Here is a 12006-nt window from a genome sequence, read left to right on the forward strand (position 1 = left end):
CTGTCCAATCTAGTCTGATTACTGATGTGTGCCCTCTTTAAATATATTTGTTTGTGTGACTTACGTAGATGGCAGTTTTCATATTGTTTCTTCCCTTTATTCATATTTTGAAAGGCTCTTGTGACTCTTAGATTTAGAGGTGTTTTATACGTAAATTACTGAAATATTTTTCTTTGCGTCTTCAAAATAATGTCTGGTGGGTACAACATTTTGTGCATCTCTGTTGCATTAGATTTAGCAATTTGTTTTACTTTGCTGTGATGCACTTTATTGTTGATTTAATTTTTCTTTGTTATATGAAGATGCCTCCTGATGCTTGTCAATTAAGAAGGACTCAGACTCTGGACCACAGGGATCTAGACTTTGACAATGATGTCACAGAATTGGAGACCTTTGGAGCAACATGTAAGCCCTTGAAGACATCCAGAACGGAAAATCCTCCTGCTAACATATGTAAAACTCTGTCAGACAAGCTAAAAATAGAGGAACAGTTGGTATCTATTGTAAGAGATGGTGCTGAAGAGGGAACAAGCAAAGTTAACGAGCAGGGATTTTCAGCATGTAGTAATATGCAGAATGTGAACAAGACACAACTACCGTCATCGATTGGTGATGTCATGTGGGCTGATTCTGATGAAAAGTCCTCCATTAAAGGCCTTGATTCAGATGAAGTTGAGTTAAATGATGAGCAACATGGTACGGCCACAAACAAAGTATTGGACAGTTGTACGAAGTTAAATACTTCGGCTAAAACTGATAGTTTCAAGAGAGAATCTGAAATTACAGAAGTAAATGAGACTCCCATTTCTTTTTGCAATAGTGATACTGATGAAGAACGTTTGATTATTGACACAGAATGTAAAAGTGTGGAATATTGCAAAGCAGCTGTGTTCAGTTCTAATCCAGACTCTGGAGCAGATATACCTAAATCACCCTTCCCAATACAAACTTCATCAAGTAGCTTGGCTAACTCTTCAGAGAGCCCAGACCAGAAGAAAATTGCTTCCAAAAAACCTTTCAAAAGGCTGTCTAAAGAATTTGACCCTCTTGGACAAATTTTGAAAATGCAAACTGAACTGCTTAAGCCGCCTTCCCCAAAAGCTCCTGAGCAGCCACTGGTAAATTGTGATAAAAGTTCTAATCCTACACCAAGCCTTGTGCCACCACCTTCAAAACCCACTGTAGCTTCCAGCGTGGAGCCTGCTGCAAATATGAGCAGCTTACCTAAACTTACATGGACTTCACATTTTCAGGGAGCTTCAAAGGGTAAGTGTTGTGTTCAGTGTATGCAAAGTTGGAAGGAGAATTTGATAAGGCAGCCACAGAAGCCGTAATTCAGTCCTGTTGAAAGCAGTAGTGGTAGCAAATGTGTTAATTTTTGAGGGTGGAGGAGAGGTGATGGAGCTTGGAACAGCACTTTATTGTGTGTGAGTGATAAGGAAAATCTTGGATGCTCTGCTTAAATGCAGAAAATGTGCAGAAAATCTTTGTAGCTATGTTGATCCTTGATGGAAAATGTATAAAGAAGGTAAAATTTTATTTGATTTATTTTACTATTGAGCCAGCAAAAAAGAGTTACAGTACCTAAGCTTTCAGGCCAAGAAGGGACCCTGTCTTTCAACAGCTTCTCAAGCTTTGGTGGGACTCCAAATATTGTGTTCGTCACTCATGGTCCATTAAAATGGCCATATTATTTGTAAAATATATTGAAATACATTTATTCTCTATCTCATTTATATCTTCACTAAAAATCTACGGTCTGATTATCATTTGTGCCAATGAGAATTAGTCCCTGTCACTGCATCACTGCCCCATGTGCATTTTTGTGGCAGAACACAGTGCTGTAGCTTCTCTGCCTCAGTTTTCCTGACAGAGTTTAGAGTCCAGTTCGGAGGTTTATGTGACTCAGCCTTCTGGCCAGCTCGCTCCAAAAGTTCAAACCCCTTTAAGGGTAGCAGAGTCCGAAGTCCCAGTACAAACCAAACAAGTCTTTCTCCCAGTAGGGCTTAGTTCTCTGCTTCTTTTGGGATTATTTGTCTATTCATCCTCTGGTCTCAGCTCTAAGTCCCTGCACCCCTTTCCTTAAGGTAGGGCACCTCTTCTGTGGCCTGGCTTAACAACCATCAGCAGGTAACAGGTACTTCCAGAGTGTTCTTCCATCTTTTTATGTTCCATTCAATTCAAACTGGTGGAAGGAGGTTTGCTTTACAATATCAAGTGCTGCTTTTCAGTCCCAAAGAAATTGTCTAATCCTTTTGTGGTGAAAATAAATGGACGGTGACTTTTGGGTATTTGTGACCAAAGAAGGAGATGGGTATTGTACAACTTGTAAACAATAGGACATCATTTTTCTCTTCTTACTTTTGGTGTTAATGCTCCTGGCCATTGTGCCAGCAAGCCAGAATCAGCTGAGTAATACTGAATGAATGGGGAACCCCATAACTAAGAAGCAAGGGATAGAGGGCGGTAGTGGTTGAAAGTTAGCTCTCTGAGTGGTGCTGGCAATAGTAAAAGGAAGAAAACCTGGGGAAACTTTCAATTAAGCTGAAATGAGGATTTAAAAAGGTAGTTTCGTCGACACCATTTTTTTTATCCAATTTTTTTTCATCACTCTAACCATATATTTACCCTTCCAGCTCAGGATGTAATTCCCAGCTCAGTGAGACATACCCATGCTAGCTGTGATCAGCCTAGGGTACTAAAAAAATAGAAGTGTAGCTGCGGTATCAGAGATGCTGGTGCACACTCGGAGCAGCGAGCCCTCATGCCGCCACAGCTACTCTTCTAATTTTAGCACACTATCTCAATCAGAGTGGGTATATCATCTCAACCTGGGAATTACACCCTCAGGTATTCACACCTGCCCTCAATCAGAGTGGGTATATCCTCTCAACCTGGGAATTACACCCTCAGGTGTTCACACCTGCCCTCAATCAGAGAGGTACAAATTGGTTCTTTTACACTTGGCCCAGAGATACAGGGGCAAAAGTAGGTTTGTATGCCATCTCACAGCTCCTCAGTTTGGGGGTCAGTTAAGCATCCAGCGCTATTACATGGAGGTAACTCTCAGAAGGCATCATAAATAGATTTTTTGGCCCTTTTGTGTGCCCCCAGTGGATGGGCTGACTATCTGGCCTGATGACAGGTTTCAGAGTAACAGCCATGTTAGTCTGTATTCGCAAAAAGAAAAGGAGTACTTGTGGCACCTTAGAGACTAACCAATTTATTTGAGCATAAGCTTTCGTGAGCTACAGCTCACTTCATTGTGAAGTGAGCTGTAGCTCACAAAAGCTTATGCTCAAATAAATTGGTTAGTCTCTAAGGTGCCACAAGTACTCCTTTTCTGTCTGGCCTGAGTGTATGCAGGATGTCAGCATTTGAAATATGCATTGTAGTTGTAGTTATGTGAGTACCAGAGTCTTGGACAAGGTGGGTGTGACGTTCGTCTGGTGTTATCTGGACATGTGATCTGCTAGGTCACTCCGATTCTTGACTCTGGGAGCCAGCCTTACCCTGCTCTGCTGTGAGAACCCCCACACCTGGGCTGTTCACGCACAGTCTCTGGCGTGTAAATTGCTTGGATTGTGCAACCGAATGACACTAGCCAATATCTCCAGTCCCAGACACAACCCTAGGAACCTCCATCTTGCAGCGTCCAGTTGTGCCCGCTGGACGCTGCAAGCTTATGTGAGTTTGTCAATTTAACAAAAGGCATCCCAAAAGGCATCTCTGACACACTTCAAACCAAATGCACTGCTTCAGGTAGAATAAACAAACAGATTTTTTAACTATAAAGATAGATTTTAAGTGATTATAAGTCAAAGTATAACAAGTTGGATTTGGTCAAATGAAATAAAAGCAAAACGCATTCTAAGCTGATCTTAACACTTTCAGTGCCCTTACAAACTTAGATGCTTCTTATCACAGGCTGACTGGTTGCCCTTCAGCCAGGCTCCACCCTTTGATCAGCGCTTCAGTCACTTGGTGGTGATGTCTGTAGATGGAGGTGGAAGAGAGAGGAAGAGCATGGCTAATGTCTCTCCCTCCTTGTATCATGTTCTTTCTTCCCTCTTGGCTTTGCCCCCCCTTCAGGGTCAGGTGAGCATTACCTCATCACAGTCCCAAACTGACCAAAGGAAGTGGGGTGACTCGCTCGAGAGTCCGACAGATCCTTTGCTGTTGCCTAGGCCAATGTCGTTTGTTCCTGTGAACTGCCCCTCTGGTCTTGGGGAGCTTTTTCCTGGGCTTACCTTAAGCCATGAGGACACATTTTCAGCATCATAACTATATACATGAAATTAAAACCCATAAATTACTGTAACATTACTTTAACAACAATGCTCAGTGCATCATGAGCCTTCCGAAGACCCCCCATATGACAAACTTTGCATTGGATACCACACAATCATTTTACAAGGATGAACATGGGGGTGCTGGGTGTTCCCCCGAGGTACGGAACGTCACAGTGAGTGAGGTAATATCTTTTCTTGGACAAACTTCTGTTGGTGAGGGAGACATTCGAAAGTCAGTTTTCTTAGTTTGAAGCATAAATATGTTAAAAATCAAACATCTTGCCACGTACATGGTGTTTCACAAAATTATACACTAGTTTAGTAGCTGCTGGATCAAAAGCCTAAAAATGTCTTTATTCTGAATATGAAACCTAAAAAGAAAGAGGCAAAGAACTACAGGTCATGTGCAGTGATGGCAATGAAAGCAATTAATCTAGAACTCCTACATTTAGAGATGGCAGCTGCCAAAACACCATTGTTGCTGTGTTTTGAAGCCATCAAAAATTATGTATTACTCTAAATCTATATAGGTCCATATATCTATATAGGTCCAAGAAAGACATCCAGTTTTATTAATTGCAATTCTATATTTTAGTAGATGCATTTTAAACCAAACTGACGATGAGCTTCGGGCAATAAGAGTTCCCGTACCCATGCAACCCTGGCACTTTTTTTTAGGTCTTTTAGTCTTTTTAAGCCTGTAGCACTTGTCCCCAGCCATGGGCTTGGTCTCCTAACTACTATGATTATAGCTGTGTACAGTATTCTAAATCTTTTCTCTCTAAATCTTAATAAATCACAGAATTAAATTCACATTCACTAACAACCTCTGATTCCACAGATGATCACAGTATTTGGGACAGAATCTGCCATGTTACAGCAGAGTAGATTCAGATTTACTACTTTTGTCTTCAGTGGAGTCATTCCGGGTGTCCACTGGTGCAACAGAGGTCAGACTCTGACCCTCCATTTGTATTAGAACAGCAGCCTAGTGTTCTGTTTGCATAAGAATAGCTGTGACTAGGGCAAAATATATGCAAGTGTTTAGTATACTTTTAGTTATTACACAGGATTGGTCCATGACATTTTCTAGGTTTGGTTTATCTAGAAATTCATAGCAAGTGACCCCTCTGGTTTGATAAGACAATTTTACAAACCTCTAACTAAAAGATAAAATACAATAAATGTTTTATTCTACTCTGAGAGGGAAAAAAATCTAATTACTTTCTTGTAAAGACTATGTGAGCCTGTTTTCTGTTTTTATTTATTTTCAAAAGGATTGCTCCCAAGTGAACTTAAGACGCTCGTTGAAGACCAGTCAGAATACACAGCTCCTCAGGATGGCAATCTTGTATATAAATTGTTCAGTCTGGATGACCTGCTGTTACTCGTACGTTGCAGTGTACAAAAAGTAAGGACAGGGCCACGATCCTATAATAAAAGACAAATCAGAAAGGTAAAGATCTTGCTTTTGGCACCTTTTACATATGTGCTTGACCGAAACTTGTTCCATTAATAAAACTTTTATTTAAAGTGCTCTAAGGAGATAAAGGCATTGCCTCAAGCGCTGCAGTATTGTTTACACACACTTATTCCTTTAATGTATTTCATCCAGTCCTCACTAATGCATCCTTTTGTATTTTGTTCATTTCTGTAACTGTCCAATTTCTATCCGATGCGCAATTATTTTCTGTAGGGAGAGAGGCAAGGATATCTTTTGACTTGTGTAGCCCCATTTAGTTCATGCAGTTAAGTACTTTAGGGTCTGATCCCTCACACTTAGTGTGGTGACACTCCCACAATGGAAATTTGGTCTCATTAAGTTAGGAGATCGCTGCTCTATTGCTCGTGCTCTCACACTTTGTGTGACCTTGAGCAAGTCAGTTAATCTCAACTGTACGCTTGTAAAATGGAAATAATTATAGTTACCTCACAAGGGTTGTGGGAATATTAGTATTTGTAAATTGCATTTAGATCCTAGGAAGATGATGCAGAAATGCAGAGTATCAGAGGGGTAACCATCTTAGTCTGTATCCACAAAAACAAAGGGAAGTCCGGTGGCACCTTAAAGACTAACAGATTTATTTGGGCATAAGCTTTCGTGGGTAAAAAAACCACTAAAGCTTATGCCCAAATAAATCTGTTAGTCTTTAAGGTGCCAATGGACTCCTTGTAGAAATGCAAAGGACTCTTATTTTATGTATCACATACAAAAAAACTACATTAGAACAATGTTCAGGTTCCAAAATCAAGCACTCAAAAGTTAGGAATTGCATATGTACAAGAGGGCTGAATTAAGGTTGTGCCAGGTACCCCTTAATTCTGACATTTCTTAACTTTTTTAGCATTTGACTTTGCAACTTTAAAATTCTTTTACCTTTTTATGAAAAATATAATTTACTCATTTAAAAAAAAAAAAAAAAAAAGCAAACTGAAACACTCCCTCCCCACAAAACAGAACACAACCAGAAATTCCCTGATGTGGAACCATACTGACCCTCACATGGGTCATCAGCAGGGTTGGGACCTTTAGATCCATAGCAGAAACATCTTGACCACTGCAGCTAATGAAGTAACTGGGAGGAGCAGAGTCTTCTCTATGTGAGACAGATACTAGATGGGGAGTATGAGACACGCCTTTGTTGCCAGCACCAGACAAACCTGTACTGAGCACGTGCAAATTATGATTTTCAAAAGCTTATAATTTAGCAAAATATAAGAGAATTTTCATGAAGAGAGCAAAAGGTACCTCTTTGGCATCAGAGTGACCTGTCTGCCACATTTCAAGTCCCTGCTACAAAGCATCGATATGTAAGTGTGTTTTAACTTTGGAAAAACATCGTATTTTCCCCCAAACCCATTCTTGGAAATGCTTCAGCCGTTCACACTGAAATTTGAAAAGAAAGGTCAGCATGAAGCAAACTCAGAAAATTGCAGGTGAATGGTTCAAATTCAGCAAAGTTATAAGCAAATGAAATCAGGGTCTTGTAATGGAAAGTGTTAAGCAACCTTAACTATAAGCACTGCTGCCAGCTCTGCCTGTATTTATTTCAGTAGTGGGCCTTGGTTTCCTTGTGATAAAATTGGAGTAGGGTTTTCACTAAAACATCAGGGAATTCCACCTTCTGATCTGGGTTGTTCATGCTCTTTTTATGCTATGGAGAATCCCTCATGTAAAGCTATAGAATGCTCACTTCTCCTTCCTTTTGCATCTTGGTGAGGAGAGAGAGAGAACCGCACTGGCATATGAAACACATTGTAACAGACCTAGCAGCAGCACCAGAGGAGCCTTTATATAGCTGGAAGTGGAGAGGAGGTGGACGTAACCCTGGGTGGTACAAACATGTTGCTTGATATTGGTATATTAGGTCAGGGGTTCTCAACCTTTTTCTTTCTGAACCACCCCCATCCCCCCAATACTATTAAAAACTCCATGGTCCACCTGTGCCACAACTGTTTTTCTGCATATAAAAGCCAGGGCTGGTGTTAGTGGGTAGCAAGCAGGGGAATTGCCCAGGCACAATGCCACAGGGGTCCCTAGGTCATTACACATATTGAATCTATTTCCTGAAGTTAAGTATCCTCACACCTTCTTGTCAACTGTTTAAATGAGCCATCTTGATTATCACTACAAAAGTTTTTTTCTCCTGCTGATAATAGCTCATCTTAATTAATTAGCCTCTTACAGTTTGTATGGCAACTTCCACCTTCTGTGTATATGTATCTGTCTATCTATCTATCTTCTTACTGTATGTTCCATTCTATGCATCCGATGAAGTGGGCTGTAGCTCATGAAAGCTTATGCTCCAATAAATTTGTTAGTCTCTAAGGTGCCACTAGTACTCCTGTTCTTTTTACGAAGCTAAGATGCTCAGGCTTTGGCTTCAGCCCCTCAGGGCAGGGCTTTCTCAGCCCCTCAGCCTTAACGCCAGCCCTGCTCTTTCGTTTATTTGGTGGACCCCCTGAGACCTGCTCAGAGATTTCCTAAAGGCCTCGGACCCCTGGCTGAGAACCAATGTATTAGGTGATATTGAATGAAATGAAGTAAAGGGAGAAAAATTTTAAGTGGAATTTTCTCATGTCACTCCTACAATGCTTTGTCGTGCCTTTTTTTCCCTGTCCTTTGCCAATCAAAGGTAAAGGTAGTAAATGGTCCCAAACTGCTAGAAAGACTGGAGGCAGCCGTAGAGTTTCCCAGAACACAAAGGGGGATGGTAGGAGGAATCTGGTTTGCAGGTTGGCCAGAAGATCATATCTCGGTTTCCAGAAGGCCCACAGACCCACTTCATTCTGTTGAAAAAGCTGCTATGAAGTGTTTCACAGCAGATGGTTGCACTTGAGAAACAAAAGTCTATCTCAGTATCATGGGAATTCCTAATATTCCAGTATAGACTTTGCCTAGCTTGGAATCAAAAACTTACTCTGAAATCATCAGGGGATTCCGGTGCTTTGAGTAGATCCTCTAGTCTAAGACTTTCATTTGGTGAATTTAGCATGTTACCTCATGCCTAAAAACACATACAATCTGTGAGACTTTTGGAATATGCTCACATATTGCCTATCTCTATTAATGCAGAATTCAGTCTCCATTATGCTTTGATTATTCCCCAAGGTTCACTGATCAGTACATTATTTGGAGGAGTTATCGCTGTTTAGATACTAGCTCCTTTCTTGTAAATGCTCATAAGTGACTACCTAGTACGTTGCTTGAATCATAGAATATCAGGGTTGGAAGGGACCCCAGAAGGTCATCTAGTCCAACCCCCTGCTCAAAGCAGGACCAATTCCCAGTTAAATCATCCCAGCCAGGGCTTTGTCAAGCCTGACCTTAAAAACCTCTAAGGAAGGAGATTCTACCACCTCCCTAGGTAACGCATTCCAGTGTTTCACCACCCTCTTAGTGAAAAAGTTTTTCCTAATATCCAATCTAAACCTCCCCCACTGATGACTGTTTTTTGCTTCTTGCTATGGTATTACACATTTTCCCCTCAAGCTCTGAGGGACAATAGTGTTGGGGGGAGATTTATGTTAACAGAGGTTTTAACGCATTTTCCCCAAAAAGGATAATTTTTGAAGTGTTGATTTTGGGATTCATGGGATTTTAGTATTTGCACTCAATTTCAAATCTTAAAAATTAATAATTACTTTGAACTAATAGTGAAGGAGTCTTCCATGGGAAGGTCTACATGTAGATTAAAGACTTCTAATATCTCATTTTGTCAGCTCTTCAGGGCTTCTGCTTTCATTCACAATCATAATTATGAGCTTTGTTATTTATTAATAGTTGTGCTTCCATCCGCTGAAAGTTAAAGCTGTGCTTACAAACTCTACACTTCTGAAGTAATTTTAGGTTGGGGGGAAAGCTTTATTTCCATTCATTGTAGATAAAAGGAAAACTGATGTTCTATGTATTTTAAACACAAAATGTTAGTGTTAAAATGGAAATTATATTTTTGGATTTTAAATGTGTTCTTGGTATATAATATGTATGGCATTTTCCTTTCCCTCTAATAGGTTATTTCAGAAATAGAACAATTGTCTAATTTTTCTTGAATTCCTGGAGGTGGCAGCAGATGGCAGAGTCTAATAACTTTACCTAATTAGGAATTTATTAGATTGTAGTTTGCTTATACATAAAAGCTTACTTAGAGTCATTTTTCTATTTTTTATATTTTTCACCTTTCTTTAATATAATATTTGTTTAAATTTACAGTGTTCCATGTAAAATGTTCTGTTGTACCAAAATCCTGTGTAATTATTCTCTTGCTTCTTGAGTGAGTGATATTTAGAAGGCTGTGATGATTGTCGTATACTAAAAAGTAATTAAGGTGCTGTAATAACTTGTAGATAATTAATGGCCTTTTGGCTAATATTATTTTTACTTACAGCATATTCCAGTGTACATATTACCAAAAGTAGAATATCAAGCCTATTATGGAGTAGAAGCTCTTACAGAAAGTGAAATATGTCGGTTGTGGACAGAGAGCTTGTTGCATTCTAAATGCTTATTTTATGTTGGTAAGTTTGTGTATATTCTTGTCCAATTTGTATGTTTGAGTATTGTATCTGGGATTTTAATCAAGAGTGGTGTTTTTCTTCGTTTGGTAACTGATTTATTCACTTAGGGCCTCTTAGTTTATTACTTTGCTATTACCTGTTGCAATTTCAACCATAATGTTAAAGATACTTGTTAACAAAACAGTATTTACATATTGCAATGAGAGATTAGGTATTTGGCTAAGACAATATTGAGTCATTTGGTTTGATGTTATAGTGAGGGAAAAGGTAAAGTGCCACATTTTTTTTTTCAATATGAGATGAGCAGTACTTCCTGTGTGTTCAACCCCTTGATGATGATGAATAAACGGAGAATGAAATAAGAGGCAAGAGAATTTGAATAAGTTCTACCATTGAATCTGTCTTCCTTTACTAAGCTCTAGCCTTTGTGAGTGAGACTGTCATAGCAAACAGAATTTCCTCTTTGACCTCGCTCTGTCCCAGACATTGTGACTCTCATATTTAATTTTAATATGTCAAAGTTTAAAAAAATAAGCGTAATTGCAAGAGCAATTCCTGCCTTTTTCTGAAACTGCTTGTTCCACTTTAAACACTTCATGTGCAAAAGTTTTCATACAGCTAATTACAAAAAAACTGAAAATATTGTACAGTTTCAAAAATCTAAGGAACTGGGAATAATTTTCTGGTTTGTGGTTTCGCTGCATTCTGTAAAAACATTTTATAACCTTTCTTTGCTATTTCTGTGTTTTGAAATTGTGAAACACTAAACATCTTTAAGAGATTGCATTGAATGTAGAATATTAGGATTTCAGTTGTCTTGTTATCTTTAAGCAAAAGCTCCTAACATGAGGGAGAGAGTATCAAATCACATAGTAGACAAAAACTTCTAGTTTTATCTGTAATTTTCCCCAGAAGATTTGAACATAGAACTACCTTACCTAGAAAAACAAAGCCATTTTCCATCAAGTAATTGCTCCTACTTCAGGTGAAAAAATCCTCATCCTCATCAATGTTCAACTAGCAGTGTGCTAGTCCCCACCCATGTCTGTCTGACACCTGTGGTCTTATTTCCCAACATGCCTTGTGATTAGAAACAACCCTGACTAAGAGGGGCCTCAATATTCTCTGTCCTCTTAACATGTGAAAGATAGAGAGGAAAAAGAAGGGGAGGAGCCACTTCTGTTTGAAATGGAATGGGAGGAATGTGTCAGTAAAGAGCAAGCTTGTGGAAAAATACTGCTCTTCAATGGGAGATATAGTGGATGTAGTTTGGAACTTAGAACACACTTGAACATAGCCATTATATGAACAACATACCCCCATATCTCAATGTCGGTACTTCGCCCCATTAAACTTTTACCCCCAATCGGGGAGATTGCAGATTCTTACGCCACCCGTTCCTAAACTGAATTTTGCACGCCTTGATAATCTGTACCTCATTCCCTGATAACCAGAAACTTCTATGCTTAAACTCTGTACCATTTTCTTTTTACTTCAACATCATCTTAATAAAATTAAGAGGAGGTTAAAGCCAGGGTGACAGCCTGGGAATACTTAGGACTTAATTTTGTAGAGGTGTGGCTTTCTCAAAACGCTTGTCTCTCCAGGTACCACAGACACAGCTCTTACAAAGGAAAAAATGTCTAATGCTTTGTTCACGATTGTACAATTAAAATTTTGAAATCCGGAAATGCAA

At 39.3% G+C, this 12006-nt stretch overlaps 1 protein-coding gene across 1 annotated transcript in view; it reads left to right on the forward strand.

The window, feature by feature from the left end:
• LOC311527138 (annexin A2) overlaps positions 1–12006 on the forward strand; it is a 123493-nt gene that overhangs the window by 31468 nt on the left and 80019 nt on the right. The window contains exons 9-11 of the mRNA XM_084640798.1: positions 303–1266; positions 5570–5748; positions 10181–10310. Coding sequence (XP_084496924.1) covers positions 303–1266; positions 5570–5748; positions 10181–10310 — 1273 coding nt within the window. The remainder of the gene's footprint in view (positions 1–302; positions 1267–5569; positions 5749–10180; positions 10311–12006) is intronic.

The sequence above is a fragment of the Lepidochelys olivacea genome, assembly GCF_965140295.1.
Source record: "Lepidochelys olivacea isolate rLepOli2 genome assembly, chromosome: 10".
Classification (NCBI taxonomy): Eukaryota; Metazoa; Chordata; order Testudines; family Cheloniidae; genus Lepidochelys; species Lepidochelys olivacea.